General features: G+C 38.1%; 2 protein-coding genes across 7 annotated transcripts in view; one reads left to right on the plus strand and one right to left on the minus strand.

Moving 5' to 3' along the window:
• Positions 1-2068, plus strand: part of Ttc33 (tetratricopeptide repeat domain 33) — a 51553-nt gene extending 49485 nt beyond the window's left edge. For all 5 annotated transcript variants that reach the window (XM_077800098.1, XM_026410235.2, XM_026410234.2 and 2 more), the window contains one exon: positions 276-2068. In XM_077800098.1, the coding sequence (XP_077656224.1) occupies positions 276-629 (354 nt within the window). In that variant the 3' untranslated portion in view covers positions 630-2068. The remainder of the gene's footprint in view (positions 1-275) is intronic.
• A 7161-nt stretch (positions 2069-9229) lies between these two features.
• Ptger4 (prostaglandin E receptor 4) lies at positions 9230-22297 on the minus strand. 2 transcript variants are annotated; one of them, XM_026410239.2, is made up of 3 exons: positions 21865-22297; positions 20364-21282; positions 9230-11106 (listed from the first exon to the last, which is right to left on the minus strand). In XM_026410239.2, the coding sequence occupies exons 2-3, from the start codon at positions 21237-21239 to the stop codon at positions 10516-10518; spliced, it is 1467 nt and encodes a 488-aa protein (XP_026266024.1). In that variant the 5' UTR covers positions 21240-21282; positions 21865-22297; the 3' UTR covers positions 9230-10515. The 2 variants fall into 2 exon arrangements, with proteins under 2 accessions (XP_026266024.1, XP_026266022.1); XM_026410237.2 differs by having other exon boundaries at positions 21754-22297.
• Between the last annotated feature and the right edge of the window lie 213 nt (positions 22298-22510).

Genomic DNA, 22510 nt, shown 5'->3' on the forward strand with positions numbered 1-22510 from the left:
CTTTGTCATGAACTTTTGTAACTCTGTTTTACTGGTGTTTAGTCCATCAGCATTGTATCAGTTACTTTCTTTCATACTCTATAATTTTTTTCTACTGTAATCATCCAGTGGTTAGAACAAAGCCCCAGTTTCTCTCCTTAATGTTCTGATACATTAAAATAATGCATTATGTATGTGTAGGTGTCAATCAGTATACTTACACTCTCAGAGATATAGTAAACATACTGAATTTTAGAAACAAAATAAATGAAAAACTTTCACCTTTTTTTTTCCAGGCAATTCGAAGTTTTCAGGTAGCCCTTCATATCTATCCAATGAACCCTGAACTATGGAAAGAAGACCTTTCTTGGGCAAGAACACTTCAGGAGCAGCAGAAGGTAGCACAGAGGATTAAGAAAAGTGAAGCACCATCTGAAGGAACACATTTTTCACCAAAGTCAATTCCTGACTATGACTTTGAAAGCGATGAGATTGTTGCTGTTTGTGCAGCTATTGCTGAAAAACAGAAGACAGTTTCAGCAAATAAAACAATGGTTATTGTGTCAGCTTCTGGGACTGTTGAGACTGTAACTGAGAAGGAGGATGGTGCTACCCCACCAGATGGCTCTGTTTTTATCAAAGCCCGATGAAGCAATATGCAGAAAGGAGTTATTTGAATCTTTTTGATTGCAACTTAAAGTTTAGACATTAGGGACATTTACTCTGGAGAAAGAAGGCAGAACTACTGTTTGTATAATAAGTTTTTCAGATGAATATAAAAACTAAATGGTAGAATTATAGTGTTTGGACTATGCCTTGATAAGTTACAATTTATGCTTCTTAAAATTAGAATTCTGAGTGAAATATGTTTTGATTGATAAACTTAGTTTGTTTTAAATCTGAATGAATACATTCTTAAGGACTCAACTTGAGAAGTATATTCTTGAATAGTGACTAACTTGGTGGCCATTGTTTTAAAAATGTTGACTTATTGACTTTTGCTTTATGATAAAGGCAGTGTGTGATTTCTTTCCCTCTTAGAGATATGATGCTTGTTACCCTTCACTCTTCCATTTTTCCTGCTTCACTAAAGTAAGTCTTCACAAAGCTTGAATATTTTTGACATTCATTTTGATTCAAAATTACCATTTGGTAATATGTGAAATTTTTGAAAGTTTATCTGAAAATGTGTGCAAATGTGTACATTCTGAACATTTTCTTGATGCTTTTAATTCAGATGTGTACTTCTGTTTTGACTTTAAAGTACTATCAGTGGCATTTGTCTTCTTAGATGTGTGAAATACTGATAAATGTCAAAATGATGGTTTTATTATTTTCATTGTTATGGTTACAGATGTGTCATAACAAATTGTGCTCCAAAATTATCACAATCAAAACCCAAATTTCTTTTCCTTGTTTTTAGATGCTTAAAAAGCCCCGAGAATATTTGTTGGTTGCGACTTTCCAGCTGATGATTTAGAATTACTTTTCCAAATATCTTTTGGAACTATTCAGTGAAATGAAAAACAATTAAAATTTAAATATATACCATATCTTTCTAAAAATAAAACAGTAGGGATATTGTTAAAATGCCAGTGAATGAACAAGTTAAACAAAAAATACATAGACACTGGAATGTGATTTATGGTATAATCTCATGAATGTGAGGATGTATTAAAGAAGTTGTTTGTTGAAAGAACACATTTGTAAATCAGTACTATCATTGTTAATATGATTATTTTTATACTATATATTGCTGTACAACCCTATAGGACTGTTGGGAACTATTATTGTGACACTCAGGAAGATATTATTGGCATAAAATTAATTTTATCTTTTAGAGATGAGAGTTAGCTACTTTTTGTGTAATCTTACCTAACACTGTTGGAGCATGTGAATAATGGTCTACATTTTTGTGAGAATTCCATTTTTAAAATTTTTGTTCTAGTAGAAGAAAGCCTATTTTCTTTTTCAGAGTTAGAGAAATCAACACTTGCCTTAAAAAGTATTATAGTTTTCCCCTAGGTTATATCATCAAAAAGCCCTGGTTAAAGAGATGAGTTTTAGAATGATAAAAATATTACTTATTTTATTTTGTTTAATAAGGAATATTCTCAAAGGGAGGTGGGTACTAGAGAAGTGATTTGTCAACATTTGGTATGTTGTTTTGTGCAATGGATATTTGTTTATTGTGAAATATGTGAATAAATAGTTTTTTTCCTGAATTTTGAAGATTTCCCCATTTTATGTTGTTAGCTTTTGAAAAATTTGATTGATTTTACTTCTTATGTGAAAGTAATATATAGTAAGCATCTTGCATGTTTCCTCATACATGAAGTGCTCAGTAAATGCTAGCTATTTCTATGAAAAAATTGCATTAGTTTGGAGATACTTAACCTGTCTCCTCTGATTTTAAGAAAGAACTCCATGATCTTTCCTTATCTGAAAGTGAGAAGTCACTACTTTCAATTTTTTAGGACAGGTGGTTATTAATTGGAGATTGTTCTTAGCACAAAGTCTGTACCTCAACTTCAAAAGAGGTACAACCCAGCATGGAGTACATCAGGTCACTAGACTATTAAAGAATCTGTTCTCCTCTGTGTTGGCCTTGGCAGGCCAGATTATTCTCTTCTTTACCAAGTTTAGACATAAAGTGGAGGAGAAAAAAACAACAGTTATGGAGGGAGGAAGGCTACTAATTTCTTTAGGCCCCCAAAGATGATTATTTTAGCTAAAACTTTTCCATGCATGGAGAGAAAAATGGATTCATTATTTTTAAGGATGTGAATACTGATGCATAAAAGTTTACCAGGCTTATTGGTTATAATGATGAATTTTTATGAACCCTGAGAAAAATGTTTGTGATAGTGCTATAATTATTGATGTCTATTTCCTAAAACAGCACTGTCTATGGTTCAAATTACAGTGAATATAATTTTATTATTCTTGTTTGAAAGTTGTGTGCCGTAGACACTCAATAGTTAGAAAACTTCACATCCAGACCATGCCTGATAACATGGGATTTCTGTTATTCTCTGGAAAACAGGCTCCTAGATTGTATTTATCTTAAATATGCTAAGAAATACTGCATAAAACATTGAAAAGTCATGCAGAGCACCCTTCACAGAACTTAGGCCTACTGAAGCTGGGGCCTTTGTACAAAATAGGATGGTAGTGGTTTAAGTATGCAAATTTTAAAAATTGAATATATATGCAAAATTATAATGAAGACACAAAATAAAAAGGTATCTCAGAAAACTAGTGTTATAACTGAATAGTATAGCCTTATCTTTTTGAAGAACTGTACTTTACATGATCCAAAAACTTACTTCAGTGCCTTTCCCAGAAGTTAGAAAATTATTAATCATTTTAAATTTCCTTGAATCAGAGCCCTTCTAAATTGATACTGGTCCAGTCATTCTGAGTTGTGATTTCATGATGTAATATGTATGTAAATGAGTTGTGAGTTGACACAAGAACCATAGTCCCAGAAGTAATTATCTTCAAATCAATAGGCATATTAAATGTATTCTTTTCTAAGAAGTTATTAAACTGAAGATATATTTTATAATTGATGGCATATCAATAGTATTGAGATAGTCAGATTTCTTACACCAATAATGAAATAATGGAAATCTGTAAATTGGTTACCTCCTTACCAAAGTAAACTAAAGTGAAATAACGGAGGTAATTCCTAAAGTTGTGTCTCTTAGTCACTTGCAATTAATTATGGCCACTTTGAATGGGAGAGAAACAATGGTCCTGTAGTTAGAATACCATACATGAATCCTGTCTTAATTTGATTACATGTGAATTTCATCTGTTGTATATGCTGACAGGGAAGAAAAGTTGAGAAACACTCCTCTCCACTGGTTGGAAGGCAGAAAGGGATGGCTTCTTTACACAGTGCTTCTTAGGATGTTCATTAACCAAAGAATTCTGTTCTCTTCTCACCTCCCTTGGAGAGGAGGGAATTTGGGATAAAGAAGTGACATTCACATACCTTTCTCCCTTCTTTGGGTTTGTCATACCTGTTCTCAGCCTTGGGAACCTTGTGGCTGTGTCTGCCTCTCTGCAAGGGGATAGTCATGCTTGCAGAACTGTGCATGGCTTTTAGAGCAGGTTATCTTTAATTTTGGGTGCAGTATGAGGTGGCCGTTGTTGGCACAGACCTAAATTATATCATTTAACTTATTATATCATTTATCTTCAGCAGTAAATCTGATATATTCACTCTCCTCCTATTTGACTTTCTCTCAAGTGCTTCAAGAGGCCATGAGGGGACATGGATTATTTTAAATGACTCACTCAAAACTCTTAAGAAAAATTTTATTTCTTTTTTTTTTTTGCCATACAATTTATTTTTATTTTTTTTAGTCATACATGACAGCAGAATGTATTTTGACATATAATACATACATGGAATGTACATACATCAATCATAATGTCTAATCTATTCTGCTGCACTTCCTATCCCCCCTACTCCTCCCACAAAAATTTTATTTCAAAGTAAAAATGAGATTTAGTATAAATGAATGGGGAAATTCTTGGCTTATTTCATTTTTTTCAATTATGGAAATTTTATTAAAAATGAGTAATATTAGTTATAAGGCAACTTAAAAATTTTTTCAGGATATTTACAAGGTCTACTTATTTAGTACAAGGATAAACCACAATATAGAACGTACATTTAATTGGAAGGGAAGACTATGAAATGAATTATGGTATCCTCTTCCTACTCCTGTCAACTTTCTTAAATTAATATAATTTGAACATAATGAAATACAACCATTTTAATTTACAGTTTGGTGAGCTGACAAATGTAAACAAATGCCCTGTCACTATTAAGAGGAAATTTATGTCCCATCACCAAAAAGGTCTCTAAAGCTTTTTTGCAGTCATTTCCCCTCTCCTCTAACAGCCAGCCCTGTTTAACTACTTAACCTGCTTTGTGTGACTATAAATTAGATTTCATTTTTCTAGACTTTCAAATAAATAGATCATATAACATGTACTCTTTGTATCTGAGTTGTCTTTGTTCAGCATTTTTTGAGATTTCATCTGTGTTATTGTGTATATAAGTAATAATGTTCCCATTTATTGCTTAGTATTCTACAGTATGAATATGTTTCAATTTGTTTAGCTCTTCCTGTTGATGGACATCTAGGTTGTTTCAAGTTTTTCTCTCTTATGAATAAAGCTGCTGTGCACATAGATCACAGTTCTGTGTAGTGGACATACATTTTTATTTGTCTTAGGTAAATGCTTACAAAATGGAATTGCTGAGTCTTAGGATAAGTATATGTGACAGTTTAGAGGGAAATGCTGAACTGTTTTCCAAAGCATTTTGCCTTCTACCAGCAGTTTATTAAAGAAGTTTCAATTGCTTCACATCTATGTTAATGTTTGATATTGTCAGTGTTTTTAATTTTAGCAACTTGAATGAATGTGTAGTTCATTGAGATTTTAATGTGCATTTCTCTGATTATGCAAGGCATATTTTCATAGGCTTATTTAACATTTTTGTGTCTTCTTTTGTTCAAATATTTTGTCTTTTTAATTTTGGTTATTGAGTTATAAGAATTTTTTATATCAGATAAAAGTTATTTTTGGGATTTATATATTGAGATAATTTTTCCCTTTGTTTTCTTTATAATACCTTTTAAAGAGCAGACATTTAAAACTTTGATGAAGCCCAATTTATAGGGTTTTTTTTAAATGGTTGTGCTTCTTGTGTACTAAGAAATCTATGGTTACTCCCAAATCATTCTTAGAATTCTCTTTGCTTCTCCTTTATATTGAGTCCTGTTTCACCCTTTCTCAAGAAAGAAAAAAAAAACTTACATCACTGTTCAGATCTAGTGAGTGGAGTTGCTGTTACTAAAAGTTCTTAGGACAGACAGATGCAGTGGCACACACGTCTATAGTCCCAGCTACTTGGGAGGCTGAAATGGGAGGATTGCTTGAGACCATGAGTTTGGGACCACCAGCTTGGGCAACATAGCAAGACCCTGACTCAAAAAAAAATTTTTTCCCCCTTAGGACATAGAATTGTTTGGTGTTCTGTTCTTCTCTTTCATGGTGGTTATTAGAGTGTATGGCCAGGAAAGGGAATGAATGAATGGTAGAATTGTTGATATATGGACCAGAGACCTACCCCCCCTTTCCTCCCTCCCTCCCTCCTTCCCTCCCCCACCCTTCCTTTCTTCTAAGGTGCTTCTATCCTGGAACTAAAGCTTTAGCTATGCCCAGGGCAATCCATGCTAAGCCATATGGTCAAATGCTCTCCCTTGCCATCTCCTTTTAAAAACCTGGTTCCATTTCTTACACACCTGGAGAGCAGTCAGATAATGATCACAGGGTCTTAGACTCAGGTTTGGGTTTTGTTGGAGAAAGGGATGAGGTAAAGGGAGTGGTGAAAGAGAGTAAATATCATGGCTTATTTTTTTCTGACGACACTAGTACAAGGAGGTTTGGAAAAATGAGTATTTTGTGTAATATGGATTTTTCTGCATTAACATTTGAGGCCAAAAGACACAGATAACAGTAAATATTACTGTGTTTACATTTTTCCATGGCCTTTGTGTTTGTGGCTCCAACAGAAAGTTTGTGGAGAGGGCTAGTGGTTATTTTGGAAAAGACTCTTGATTCTGCTGGTCAAAGTACCACTAGCAATCTCATTACCTTTTCTAACATACTTGACCCAGTGGAGATGGTCTCAGATTATGAGATGGTGTTAAAATTACCTTCCTGTCCATCATAGCCTATTGTGACCCAGTTAGATTCAATACCAGCTACTAGACAATCAGAACTTTCCTGTACAGAAAATCTGAGGCTCTATAAAAAGTCTGAATAAGTGTCCCACAACAAAAAACAACAGTCATCATCATCATCATCATCATCATCATCATCATCATGAACAACCACAAAATAAGCTTTGCATTACATAGAAGTTAAGTCTTACAAATAATTATGAAATAGACAACTGAACAAGACTTTTCCCTTGGCTTTGCTTTTATTCAGCAGTAAAATGGATTGGATTATGTGTCCTCAAATTCATTTGTTGAAACTGTAACCCTCAATATGACTGTATTTGGAGCTAAGGCCCTTAAGGAAGAAACTAAGGTTAAATGAGATTGTAAGCATGAGGTGGTATCCAGTTCATTTGGTATCATATCAGAGAGAGACAGAGAGATACAAAAAGGGAGACACAGATACCAGGGATGTACACACACAGCAAAGGCCATATGAGGACACAGTGAGAAGGTGACCATCTGTAGGCCAAGGGGAGAGGCCTCAAGACAAACCAACCTGCCCTCATCTTTATCTTAGACTCTGATCTTTAGGACTGTAAGAACAGAAATTCTATTGTTTAAGCCATTCAGCCAGTGGTATTTCATTGTGGCAGCCTTAGCTAATTAAAGCAAATGTTAATGCAACAATTGGCTCATATAGTCAATTAAAAAGTGGACCAAGGACTTGAATAGACATTTCTCCAAAGAAGATATACAAATAGCCAATAAGGATGTGAACACATTCTCTATATCATTAGTCATCAGGAAAATGTAAATCTAACCACAATGAAATACTACCTCATACCCATAGAATGACTGTAATAAAAAAATACAATAACAGGTGTTGAGAAGAATATGGAAAAATTGAAACCCTTGGACATTGCTGGTGGGGATGTAAAATGGTACAGTTACATGAGAAAACAATTTGATGTTGCCTCAAAGTGTTGAATTTATAGTTACCATATCCCAGCAATTTCGCTCCCAGGTATATGCCAAAAATTGAAAATATTTTCATACAAAATCTCATATACAAAAACATTCCTAGCAGCATTATTCACAATACCCCAAAAGTGAAAACAACCCAGTGCCCAATAGATAAACAAAATATATATCCATTCCATGGGATACAATTCAGCCACAAAAAAGAACTAAAGTACTGATTCATGCTGCAATTTTAGTGAATCTTGGAATCTTTCTAACAGAAAAAAGCTAGACACAAAAATATAAAATATGAAGGATATGAACTGGGGTTGTAGCTCAGTGGTAGCGCACTTGCCTCACATGCGTGGGACACTGTGTTCAATCCTCAGCACCACATAAAAATAAAGATTATTGCGTCCACTACATCTAAAAAATATTTTTAAAAATATGCAGAATAGACAAATTCATAGAGATAGAGTGTTTGCTAGGGCCTTGGGGAGAGGAAAAGAGGAACTGGCTATAAGTGGGCATGTGATTTCTTTTTTGAGATTATGAAGATGTTCTGCAATTAGCAGTGATAGCTGCCTAATTTTGGGAACATTGCTAAAATATTTTAAAGGTGTATACTTTTATAACTCTTATAATGTATGAATATTTTAGTTAAAAAGATTAAACCAAATCATTGCCCCAGATGGTGAACCTGAAGTGAAGATGAATGAAATTGTGTCTTGAGTATTAATAGTTCTAACTCATATGAGTGGGGCTTTGGTTTTTCCCCATGATCATGGGTGATGGATATGTATGTATTCACTTGTATATAAATCTAGGTGTTGTCTCTGATGCCATTCAAAAGGATTTTGTTTTCAGACAAAACAAAATCCTTCTCCACAAGTAAAATAGGACATTTTTAGAAGTTGAGGCTGCTTACTCCTTTTTTGAATCATCCCTACCTCAGAGAGAATCACTGTGCTGGTAGATCTGTGAAGATGACAGGCCTATTTTTCTGACATCATTAAAAAATATCTTTAAAAACTTGCCAAGAGAAAATCATGACCTCATTCCGAGGGATCATTCCCATTTGAAGTGTACCCTAAGACCGGCAGCATTGACATCACCCAGGAGCTTTTTAAAAATGTTGATACCTCAGACCTACTGAATCAGAAACCATGTGTGTGTTTCCTATGCTCTCCAGATGACTCATGCAGACTGAAATTGGAGAAGCACTGATCTAGAGAAATCGCAAATAGGAACAAAAGTTTGTGCTCATTTTTTGTAATAACCATTTGAGTACTTTACATGCAGCTTTTAGAGCATAACACTATCTCACTCGCCACCCATGTAAACTGTTGAACTTGTGTACACTTATCCCTTGGATCATGTTTTCTAAATCTATTCTCTACTAAGTGGATTTGAGGCGTTGTAATATTCTTGCAACTTCTTCAGGATAATTTAACATTAAAAAAAATTCTGTTTAAAAGGATGTAGAAGTCCTGAAATGAAGACCATACAATTTCCAAAATTGAGGATATGGAACTCAGCTGGAATGCATTTATTTATTATAATCCCCCAAATAATTTCAGTTGGTACAACTACTTCTTAAAACCATATCAATATTAGGCTCAGAATTTAATCACAACCAAGCAATTCACAAAAACACTTTAAGCAACAAAACATGCTTAATATTTCTTTAGGAAGGTCCTTCAAATACATGTACAGCATCACTGGGTACTACACCAAACTATTAGAAGGTGATCTTTATGTGCCCAATACAACCATATGACACTTTTTTGACACATGTAAAAGACGAATTTAACTACATCTCAAAATAAAATCTTTAGGGTGCAACTTGTCTTATATTTTAAAGGATATTCTAGGTCATTTCTTAGGCAAGCAAAACTATGCACACTTTTAGGGGGAAAACAAACTGCTTAGAGTTTTTATATCATACATTTCAATTATGGGTAAACACTTAAAAATTTATATTTTAAAAAGTATCAGTTAGTGGAAACAAAAGTTGAATTTCCTAGCGTGTCAGGTTCTCTTGAATTCACAGCTTTCTGGATAAATAAGTGTAATGTCACTAAAATAATTTCCACTATTATACATAGTTTGGAAATAATAATATTTTGGACTAATAATTTTCACATCTTAAAGGATGTGTTTTCTTTATTCCTTTGTCAATACTAAACTCTTTCTTCAAAAATTTTATATCTATTTTTGACACTTTGGCCTGAACTTCTTTACGGAAAAAGAAAAATCTAACATCTTCAACTTTAGCTGGTTACACTGGGAGGAGAGGGGTTATCATAACTTTATTATACCGTGTATCAACAATAAACCTTCTCATAGAGAAGAAAATACTTTAAATACCTTAAATCATATTTACAACAATAAAAATTCACATTTCATGCTTTAGTGAGACATTTAAATCAGCCATAAGGTAGTAGTCCTCATAGTTTATTAAAATAGAGCCCTTCTGGTATCTGGGCCTCTGCTGTGTGCCAGACAGAAAGCTCTTGATGTTATGAAAATAGCATAACTTCTGCCATCCTCCCATCCAGTCACAAAACTGAGGGTATCTCCTCCTTGCCATCAAGTTGTGGCTGTAGTCCTGTGTCCTAGCAGGGTGGCAACCAACGTGCTGCAGGCCCCTGAACACAGGTGAATCAGCTTGATGGTTTGAAAAGTGCTCTAGAGCCTGACTGTTCTCTACTGTGAGTCACGGATGAAAGCAGCTCTTCGGAGCACAGCTCAACTCTTAATGTGTCTATTGCACAGGATTTTAGACGGTTCCAGAAACAGTGCTGTCTTTCCCTAGCTACTATATACATTTTTCAGATAAGTTCAGTGTTTCCCTGGGAAATGTGACTTGCAGGGAGTTACCCTTAGGAGCGGGCCCATCCCCGCTCCTTCCTCCAACCTCATCCACCAGTAGCACACTCTCCGAGTCCTGGCCCTGTGAGGAGTCTGAGGTCTCTGATATTCGCAAAGTTCTCAGTGAGGTGGTGTCTGTTTCGGCCAGGCCCATGCCAGGCACGCCTGGAAGTAAATTCCTGCCTGCAAGGCCACTCTCACTTAGGTCTGGCAGGTAGAGGAGCGTCTGAGATGTGCTGCTGATCTCTTTCAGCTCCCGGGAGATGAAGGAGCGGGAATGGCTGGACATGGCAGAAGACGTCCTCCGACTCTCCGAGCAGTGTTGTCTGGAGCGGTCTCTTCGGGACCCACCGATGCGGCAGAAGAGGCATTTGATCTTCTCTATGGCTTTACTGAGCACGGTCTTTCGTAGAAGGATGTATATCCAGGGGTCCAGGATGGGGTTCACAGAAGCAATTCGGATGGCCTGCAAATCTGGGTTCTTGCTGATTTCTCTCACCACACTTGGCTGATACAACTGGTTGATGAATACACGCACCTGCATAAACGAGATGCCCACATGTAGATTTTATAATGAAGCAACCGAGAAAACACTTAAATGCTATATCTTTGGTAGCAACATGAGGTAGCTGCTCTCTTCTGTTAGTAACTTCCAAGAAAAGGGCAGTTTACACACTGAACCTCAGAATAACCGGTAATTGCAAAAATGCAATTACATTTGTTTGGAGTTAATATAAATAAATATTTTGTAAGAATCTTATGAATATCTTACGTAGATCAAAGACGGTGTACAAAAAAGCAATGTATGTGCACGAAATATATGAATAAATACCGTGAGTCATCCGTGAACTGTGTGTGAACTAAAAAGGACACGGAAGCCACTCGGCAGGAAAGTTTGGTATCTGGGAACTCCCAGGGGCAACCCTGCTGGTTTGAGACTGCCCAGTACATGTGACTTCCTACCTGCCTCTAAGTTCAGCACAGCACAGGAAATGGGGGTGACCCACTGGAAACACTGCCAATCAGAGGTGGGTGTGGCTTGCCAAGATGCCAATCAACCTGTTTACTACAAGACCCCTGCCACACCGAGAAGCAAGACTCCTCCCCCTGACACCTTATCTCTTCCTTTGATGGATTCTCACTTAAATAAAGAATTGGAGCCATTTTTCAGTTGTTCAGTTCCAGCTCCTAACAAGGCTGGAAAACCTATCAGGTGCTCCGATTCCTTTAAATATATATATATATATATATATTTTCTGGTTCTGTCTCTTACTTTTATCTAATTATTCCAGATTTTCTATTGCTCAGGCAGCTCTCAGTCTTCTAAGCAGGAAACTACCCTGGTGGGGTGCTGGTTGTCCCACGACAAATGAAGTCTCCTTGTGAAGCATTTTGCTAACTTAGTTTCTGTGAGTGCTTTTAAGTTTTCATCATTCTAATGAAATCTCTTTTTTTCCAAGAGCTACTGATTTCCCCTATCCGAGCAGCTGTTGTATATATTTTATATGATACTCACTTTTAAAATCAGCTAAACATTTAATCATTACAGAGAGCTGTGTTTTATGTATTATGGTAGGTTTTAGGGACAAAAAGTTGTACTAGATGTCATAAACTTTCTGAAGGCAGAGCGTAATGTACAGTCCAGAGGACCGGAAAGTGGATCAATTATTATTGTGGAGTGATTTAATGATATGAGAGAGGTGTGCACGCGGGAGCTCAGCTAATCCAGACCTGGAGGACACACTTCCTGGAGGAAAGGAAGCCCTGAGTTGTGATGGATGAGTAGGAATTTGCTAAATATAGAAGGAAGGAAATAACTTTCAAAGAGGGATAGCTCCATGTGCAAAGTCATGAAGAATGAAATAATGTTAGCTTCTAGGAATGTTGAATGATTCACTGAAAAAAGCATAAATTGGTATAAACTTAAGGAAAACTATTATTTTGCTCCTTAGAAAAAGCACTTGTTAAGTGTATACTCTCAAATTTAATTTTTTAAAAAAATCTAGATCTTCTAATCACACTGGGATCATTTATGTAAAAATCTCATCTGTAATTCACATAAAATGTGTTTTTGAGATCGCTGCCATCTATTTAGTAATTATTTAGTCAGTATTACCTGCTTTTGGTAATTGTTTTAGGGAGAAGTTAAAAGCAATTATTTTTTTAAAAAATACTTTTATTTATTTTTATGTGGTGCTGAGTGAGGATCAAACCCAGTACCTCACACATGCTAGGCAAGTGCTCTACCATTAAGCTACAACCCTAGTCCCAGCAATTCTTAAAGCTAGGAAATATAAACAAAAACCATAAAAAAGAGAAAAAGGAACTCATAAGAGCATACCTAGAGCCTATATCTATTAATTAGAAACAAATATTTCTAAATTTAACAAGACTTCAGGACATTGCTGCCTTTACCATATAGTATAATAATTAACGATTCATGTTGTTATGAATCATCAGAAAAAGGTGGTGATATTTTAGAAAAATTTACAACAATGTGGACAAAACAAACAAAAATGGAAGTTCAAAATGTTTCAAATAAGTTTCATTAATTTTCAGAATTCAACTTACACGAAAACCATTCCTGGATGATGCTAGATCAATGACATTTGACTATATTTCTATTTCTTCCTTAACAGAAGTTTAGATCTTAATCAGCTATAGGCCCACTGATCCTTCATTAAGAAAATCTTGTTGGTCTTCCTTCGTTTTGCTTTGGGAACTTACTTGGTTGCAAAACCTGACCCAAACTTGGCATCAAAATCTGATCCAAACTGACTATGATACTATTTTTAGTTTTATTTATTTATCTTAGAGTGAATATTTCTGTTTTGTTCCAGGGGCACTTTCCCAGTTCTGATGGAAAGATTACATATTTTATGACATACTAATAACTGATTGAAATTCTGAATTCTGAAACACATCTGGCCCTACAAATTTAAGATAAAGAATTATGGACTTGTAAATTCTTCAAACAGAGTGGTCCAATGACTGTAAGATGAAATTATCATTTTGATCTCTGGAAGACAGCTAAATAAAGAATGAATAGCAGTATATGAAGTCTTCTCTTAAAATACTTGCAGGAATTATGCTGGGATAAATGATGATATCAAGACAAAGCTTGACTGATTTCTTAAAAAAATCTTCACAAAAATTAGTAAAACAAAGCATTGTGGTTTCTTCTTTCCAGAAGCTTGATTGAGGTCCTCAGTGATACCTGGGAACTAAATGTTCCCTTGAGACTTTCCTCAGGTGATGTATTTTTTACTGAGACCTGAAGGTTCTTCTCAGAGTTCCCCCACATTGTTGTCTGTTCTGGGCCCCCAGGTTCCAGATGAATTCCATGATTTTTTATTTTGTTTTGTTCTACAAGCCTATATTTCTGCTTAAGAATTATTTCCTTCTATTGGAGTCAATGGTAAAATGCATGAGGTCTATATTTTACTCACATCCCATATTATGTTTCTAAGGTTAAAAGAAATGACACTTCTATATCTGTCATTGTCAGGTCCTCTGTGTGGCAGGGTTTGTGTTGACTTGAGACTTTAGTGCCTCTAGGTGGCAGTGTTGCTCCACCCCGGCGTCTGGTAACAGGAAGCATCCTCCTCCCCAGGATGCATTTTGCACAGCCATTTCCAAGATTCTTTCAGACCAGAATCTTGGACAAGTCTGAATACTGCATTTCTGAGATTTTAAACATTGACATGTCATGTTGCTTGTTGCTTCTTTACCACAACCTCAAAGGAAACATGGTTACTACTGAAAGGAGGAAAATTTTTGAATAGTTAAGATGGGATGATATTTCACAGCTATTTAAAGGAATATTAGGACTTAGCATTTTATTTTTAAATTTCTGTGACCTTTTAGAAAAGTTAGAGGATTGAAAAATAATTGATGATTGGTGTTCACAGTCAAAGGTGATGAGAGGCAAGGAAAGTATCACTTCTGTGCCTCACTTCATCCACAGCTATAATTAATTCTGACTATCGCAGAAGGGAATGCTGCAGGGGAGAGCTTACAATTTAGTACAAGCTGCTAAACCTGGCTTTTAATGTCTCCTCACTAAAGGGGAGTTCACAGGGTAGCAGAAGGATGGGTATAAAACACAAAATTCTAAATTCAGGGAAAAGCATCCTTAAAAGTGGGTCAAATTATTTGAAAAGAATGAATATGAATGATGAGTTTTACTTTGCATAATATTCTCAAAGGAGGTTTACTTCAAATAGACATGGGGGAAAAATCTAAAACAAAAAGTTCATGCATTTTGTAATGTTTGAATAAATTTAGCAACTTCTGCATCACTTTAAAGGCTACTTGATTTTTTCTCCCTGAAGGGAGGGAAACCCAGATTAGAATGGGAATATCTACAGCAGTACTTCAATGTCATGCAGGGAGGTGAAAACTTTTCTGGAACTCATGTCCAATGGGCCTTATATGTTACACAAATAAACAAGTGCAGGCAGTTTCTAGTGTTGGAAGACTGTGCTGATGATAAAACAGAACCTCTGAGTCAGAGGGGGGAAAAACATCCTAAACAATTCACTGAACTCAAGCAACACCTCAACTTTCAGCCAATTTTAAAAGGTGAATTTTAAAAGCTGTAGTAGCTGCAGATTTGTGCACATGATTTTCACTAATATTGGCATACATGAAAATATTTCAAACTTTCTGAGACTGATTAGAGCTTAGGGTTCAAGAGCATTGGAATGTAACTTGGAGAGGATTTGATAAATTCACAAGGTGTAATGAGAGGAAAGTTCAAGGGAGGCTACATGTTGTAGAGGTAAATGCCCGAGCTTTGTAATCAAACAAACCTCTGTTCAAATCCTGGCTGTTCTTCTTACAATTTGTGCATAAGTTGTTGAAGTGTGTACTACAGTGCCCAGGATAGAACACATATGCTGGCTCTCTTTGTTTTTCTTGTAACCTATATAGGGACACTTGGCCACTGTGGAATAGATCATTAATTTGAAAACTGTGGGTAGGGGGTAACTTTAGGATGTGGTTAATGACATGGTATTAAAAACATGTACTTTCTACTTAAGAACAACCTGTTTGCAGGGAATGTTGAATTGACAAAAGAATGTTGAAATCTTAATCAGAACAATTTAATAATTGATTTTCAAAATAGTAGTACTTTCCAGTAAATACCAAGATCTGTAACCGGATTTGTGCACACATGCTACTTGGTCTGTTCCAAGAACATAAAAGGAATTATCTGTGTGTGCTCAGTTATCTCACTCACTGCCTTGTGAAGAGTCCAGAATTGACACAGCTGTTACTAGAAGATTTTACCTTTTTTTTTTTTTTTTTTTTTTTTGAAGTGAAAGATCATGGAAAGAGTTCTGACTCTGTGGTGGTATTAGAGACCTCATTTCCCATTCCTTCTGGGTCACTAACTGAACACTTACTGCAGGCAAGTTAATCTCTGTTAGTCAATCTCTACATTGCAAATTTATTTCTAAATTTTTTAAACTCTCATTTTCAACATTTTAATAGAAGAGTATAAGAATAACTTCAGCTCTGGGAGAAAAATATCTTGTTAGTAGGAGTTCAATGAAACCAAGACTTGACAGGTCAGCAAAGGGTGGTGAAAGGAGCATTTGACTAAGATTCACCCAAGCAACCCAGTAAGTTTCACTGAAAAATTCTTTTTTAAAAAAAATATCTTTTTAGTAGATGGACACTAGCACATTTCTTTTATTTGTTTATTTTTATGTGGTGCTGAGGATTGAACCCAATGCCTCACGTGTGCTAAGTGAGCGCTCTACCACTAAGCTACAAATTCAGCCCCAACTGAAAAATTCTTCATGTGCAGCCAGGGAAGCTGACGTGCAGAGACGGGAAAAGGACAGTATGCTCTACTCTCTTCCCAGAGCTTTTACAAGATTCAAATGAGATGTCAGATGTGGAAATACCTCACTTTTTTGTGTGTTATTCTGCTGTGTTCAAGGTGCTACTTACTACTGGGTCTGCAATTTCAGACAACGAAATTGTCATAACTGCAATGTTATGACTAAAAAACTTGCTTCTAGAAATTGCTATTCTTAGCCAAAGTTATTTAAAAAATCAAATCTTTTCAATTCTACTGCAGTTGTACCCAAATTTACTGCCTTATTCTATTACCTACAAATGTAATTCTTACTCACCTAAAATCTCATCAGTTATTTTATAATGAGATTCCAGTTTGCCTTAAATAAAAAAGTGCATCTATTTATACAGTTTTCATCTGCTTTGATAAGCTTTTGCTGGTCAAATGCTGATGATCAACTAGTTTCTAGTAATTTTGTCCGTTCTTCTATTTGAAATCAGTCTTAGGATTTTTTAAACACAGGAAAATTGAATAAATGATAAAGTATGCTTAAGATAAAGAAAAGGGGATTACATTCTTTGGAAATATGTAGATAAGACAACCTCTGTAGCTTGTCTTTATAGAGACAATTAGTTTATAGTAAGGAACTAAACAGATACTCACAGGAAGTTATTTTCCTAAGGACTTAAATTTTATCTCACCCAAGCAGAAGATTAATCAAATTGACCATTCCACTCCCAATAGAGATGAATACTTGTTAATTCAGAGTAAGAAAAAAGAAAATAAATAAATATGGCCTTGGCTTGCCTGTGCATGAAGGAAAATGCCTTTCCAAATCCTACATTATAATTGCTTAGCCCTGAGGCAAAATATTTGATTACAATCATTATCTTAACATTAGTACTGTAACTGCAAGATTAGGTAGCAGAAATTGATCTAGCTGCAACATTTAACACAGGGATGTTAGGAAGTTGTCTTGCTTGCACATTTCTGAATTCAATCCTCTTTTATTTTTCTTAAGTGTACTCTTTCATTTATTCAGCTTTTCCTGTATTAAAATTAAAAAAAACAACAACAAGATTGATTACAAATAGACAAAAAGACAAAATAACAAGAACCACCTTCCTATCAAATCTTGACATTTGATATTCCTAAGGATTTCACTTCCACTTTCTACCTTTTTTGTTCATTGACTATGATTCACTTCAGACAATTTTGTAGGTTCTGCACAGCACAATGAATTCCCCAACCTTTCTTAAATTTCCATTCCAGACTCAGATCTATTTATAAAACATTTATTTTTTGATAGCAGACTGACATCTACCTTTTATACTAAACTCAGTGTCACACACCCTCTGAGAGCCACTGTAGCTTTTTCTTCCCTGGTGTCCCAAAGACAGAAACTTGGCTGCTTTCCAGTGGCTACATAGTTCTCTCCTACTTTGTGTCAAGCTTTCAAATTTCCTTGAGATTTTAAAAAGAAACTATATATGCCCTGGTAGGTAACCTTTCCAAGTGATTCAAAGGATTTGATTTTTCCTCAGATAGGTTTAGCGAAAACTTTATTGGATAAAAGTTAAAATTGATGCTTCATTAGTTTCCCTGCAATTGAAAATAGAGCCGGCTGCTTTAACTGCCAGAGAGTTTAGAAGCTTTAATCTTAAATTACATTATGAGAAAGGTGAAAAAGAATGTTGCAAAAATAAGCCAAGGAGGACTGTAATTGTGGATGTTTCCCTTTTGATTCTTTAATTGCTGAAGTGTGCGTGGGTGGATGGGTAATAATATAATATCCCATTACTTAATCATTTACATTTAAACTGATTCTGGAATTAGTTTTCAGTAGTCAAAACTTAAGGCTAAAAACTAAGCCACTACGATTTGTAAGCTTCCTTACTTCACAAAATCTATGTAAGTTCTTGACTAACATGATTACTTCTTAACTGAGCCAGTTTCAATGTTCAGGTTGAGATTACTTAATATCTACTATCTATTACTGACTTTCTACAGACTTGACATTTTTTTTTGTTAGATTAAACTATGGTTAATTTGCAGACCATAAATACAAGTACAACAACTTATTGTCCTCAAATAATTTCAAAGGCTTTGTCATAAATGGTCCTATACTTTAGGGCCAAGTCTACTGTCAGTCTATAATAGAAGGCCTCTCGTGATGATGGAGGAAAACCCTGTATCCGTGGATTTGCAGGAATCAGCTTCACATGCTCACCTCCAACCAAAACATTTAAAAAGTATGAGCTTGTTGCTAACCTCCTAGCTCTGATTCCTTAGTTCCTTAAAGTGGATGTTCTGTAAATAACAACCACTCACTTTGTCATATACTGTTCTGCAAAACATAAGGCAGAGGCCAAGGAACCCAGACCTTAGCAGGGGCAGAGTGCTTTCTTACAAAAGCTCACTTGATCTTGAGTTGCCATCACAGACAGTAAAATATGTTTATGTGGCTCAAGTGTGACTTCACTCTGTAAATTACACTGGGTCCTGGAATGGCTTAAAGGCTCGTCTGCCAATTATATTTACTTCTGTTTATACCAATTGGCAAGAAGCTACTGTATGCTGGCTCCCAGCCACCTCTAAGTTCCTTCCATTTACAGTCACTTATCAGAGATATAATATTTTTATATCAAATAATACTGTACACTATTAATAAAATAAAGGAAAGAACAATAGCCCGTTACATGTATTTCCTCTTGCTTCCAATAAGCCTAAGAAAGAGTAGTCATCTCTTTTTTGAGTCGGTGTTTTGTAATTTCCAGGAATGCAGTATTTAGAGAGATGGAGGAACTTAGAACTTTATCAAGATAAACTAGATAAAGAATTATGTTCACCTGCCTATCTGTTACTGGTGCATTCCATCTTAATAACAGGCAAAAATAGAGAAGTAGGTAGGCTTTGAACCTTTCTGCTTATTTTAAAATTTAATCCAAAGGCAACTTTAAAGAGAATGTTGTCCTGAAAATAAAGTGTACCAAAACTTTAACACATACAGCACAAAGGCCAAAATTAGAAGTTCTAAGAGAGAGAATGCAATACTATAGGAGCAGGGTTTGGAGTCTGATGGCCTAAGGGCCACAAAAACCATAGAATTTTGTCTGGGCAATAAATAAGAATCCTCTCTAAACCTTATAAACCATCTAAAATCTCCATAAAGGTACTGTACCTCTCATGGTTATTTGAGTATTCAAATTCATTGACTTATATAAACCATAATTGGCCCCCTCAGAAATATTACTTTCCTGGCCTGCAGAAAGAACTAATGAACCTGAGTTTGGGCCATGCCCTGTGCAAGAGTTATAATTTGTATGCATTAAAATGTTCTCCCAGGCACAGCATGGTAAAGAGCAGGGAACCTAGCTCACTGTGTAGTTTCTGCTAGATTATTCTCAGCAATCACTCCCTTCTTCCTCTGTGAGGTGAAGGAGTTAGGCAAGACTCAAAAGCATTGGCTATCTCTTCTAGCACTAAAATGCTACTTTACCTAAGGAAACATAACCAAACCAAAAGCTCTACATAAACCAAAACACCCCAAGCCCCACTGGCCTAAGAAATGGTTTCCAAGAGAGATCATCACCGCTGATGTTTTCAGGCTCTGCAAGTTGTCAGTGTGGAGGACTGGGCTAGATGTTCCCTCCACAGGTGACAGAGAGAGGGGTGTGTGTTCCCAGACAATCGGGGACTAATGTCAAGCACCAAGGGGTAGGTAGGGGTTGTCCCTGGAGGGGGAGGAACCCAGGCTTTCGGAGAAAGAGTTTCAGGGCACATAGGGGAAGGCACCCCTCTCCCAGTCTCAAAATTGGGCACTCAGAAGGCCTCCCCAGAGGCTTTCTCAGAGAGGCCCTGTGGGGGGTTCCAGCCCCTATTTGGAGAAGACGCAATTCAGAAATCCGAGGGAAGGGAAGGAGCAGGCGGAGAGAGGTGGATGAGGGAAAAGGGCAGAACAGGGCCTGAGCCCGGCCACTCACCACGAGCGGGATGGAGCAGATGAGCACCACCAGGGAGGTGGCAATGAGTAAGATGACCATCTGGATCTCCGCGCCCGCCATGCGGCGGAAGCTCCGGCGGCGGCGAAAGTCGCTGAGGCGCGGCAGGGCTGGGGAGGCAGAGGGGTTGCCCCGACAGGCAGCAGAGGACACCGCGGCGGCGGCAGCCGCGTGGTGCTGCTCGGTGCCCAGCGAGGTGCGGCGCATGAACTGGCGGTGCATGCGGAGCAGTGCGCCGCACACGAGCACGTTGCAGAGCACAGTGGCGAGAATGAGGAAGGAGCTGAAGCCCGCGTACATGTAGGAGAAAGCCGCGTACGCCGTCACGTTGGTGGTCCAGTCGATGAAGCACCAGGTCTGCGGGTACTGCAGCTGAGAGCGCCCGAGGCCCATGTTAGGCAGCGCACAGAACAGCACATTGGATGCATAGACGGCGAAGAGAGTGAGGCCGGCCAGTCGCTTGTCCACGTAGTGGCTGTAGAAGTAGGCGTGGTTGATGGCCAGGTAGCGCTCGATACTCATGGCACAGATGATGCTGAGACCCGACAGACCGAAGAAGAGCAGGATGAAGGTGCTGTAATCGCACAGCGCCTGTTCCCCAGGCCACTGGCCCTTCATGTACGTGGCGATGGTCACTGGGCTAACCAGCAAAGTGCCCAGTAGATCTGTGACCGCCAGCCCGCATACCAGCGTGTAGAAGGTGGTCTCCTTCTGCTCCTTGCGCGACTTGCACAGCACCACGATGGCCACCAGGTTGCCCACCACCCCGAAGATGAACATCACCGCCGGGATGGTAACGGGGCTGTTCAGACGGTCCGGACTCGAGGAGGCGGATGCATTGACCGCCGGCGTTGACATGATGGTGGTCGACAGTGCACAGCCTCGCGGAACGATGCTGGGTCTAGGGATGGCAAGAGACAGGAAAGTGATCAGTGCGCGGAAGTTATTACTTGTAAGGTGTTAGATCCCTACCCGAGAAACTCTGCTGATGAGACAAGGGAACTTGATCTTACTCTCTGGACTGTAGCCACTGACTGACTTGCGGCTATCGAAATCCCCAGGCTCCCGATACGTCCTGCCAACAGCACCACTCTACTGACATTAATATTTAGATGCTGATAACTGCCATTCTCTCCGCCGCCTCCTCCCAAACGAACCCACTCCATTGCCAAGATGAACAAGACCCATCTCAAGGGAAAAGTGACTCCTAGTGTTGTTCCCGAAAGATTATGAGTCGATAAAATTCTCACAGAAATCAAGTAATAGAAAATAATTTGGAAAGCTTGCTCTCTCTCTCTTAGTTTTCCTGGGGTAGTACCCGACCCCTGCTCTGTCTACCCGATGACCACTACCCCATCTTGCACCCTCTTACCTTTAGTGGACGCGGTTGTAGCAGCACCGTAGGCGCTCAGGCTCAGGCCTCAGATCCCTGGACCTGCCCCCAATCTGCCTTCAGCCTCGTCCGGTTTAGTGTGGAACTTACTAAGCCTTAGGCTTTTTCGGAGCTGGGTCTCCGTGGCTGCCAATTTTCCGGAACTGGGATCAGAGTGGTCAGTTTTCACAAAGTTGTCGAACGGGAGGGGCAGCGGATGGGTTAGTGAAGACTGGTGTTGGGTTTTTTGTTTAATTTTCCCCTTTCCTTCAAATAGGAGTCCCCGCTTGGTAGAGCCCGCAGGTCTTGGCCACCGGCAGGTAGCGTCCAGGTGTGTGGCCGCGCGCGCAGGTGGAACGGTGCGTGGGTCCTCGGTTCCTGCCGCCCTCCTCCCCAGCCGAGGGCAGAACGGACGGCTACCGTCGTTGGCGGCTGCCACTGAGACCGCTCCTGGTGTCTTGCGGGTGGCTCGGGGTCCACGCAATCTGGGGCTCTGACCTAGAGCTGTTCATCTTCCTCTCTGGCTGCCGGGTTTCGAGCTCCGCTCTCCCCCTTCCAACCTCTGTACAAACTTTTCTCCTCCTTTCAAGTTTCCCTGGCAGAGGCGGAGACAGGCGGCGCGCGGCCCGGGCACCCATTGGCTGAACGGGAAGGGGGCGGAGCGTGTCCTCGGCTAGCGCCGCGGGGCGGAGGCCGGGCTCAGACTTGCGCCGCTCCAGCTACGCTGCTGGGGGCGACTCTTGGAATCTTCTCACCC

The sequence above is a fragment of the Urocitellus parryii genome, chromosome 1 (assembly GCF_045843805.1).
Source record: "Urocitellus parryii isolate mUroPar1 chromosome 1, mUroPar1.hap1, whole genome shotgun sequence".
NCBI classification, from domain to species: Eukaryota; Metazoa; Chordata; class Mammalia; order Rodentia; family Sciuridae; genus Urocitellus; species Urocitellus parryii.

Excerpts from the sequence above, each read along its gene's own strand:
- Ptger4 (XM_026410239.2), bottom strand. The coding sequence starts at position 21,239 with ATGTCAACGCCGGCGGTCAATGCATCCGCCTCCTCGAGTCCGGACCGT. Across the intron at positions 11,107-20,363 it reads TCTGCTCCATCCCGCTCGTG|GTGCGTGTATTCATCAACCA; the intron begins GTGAGTGGCCGG and ends TCGTTTATGCAG.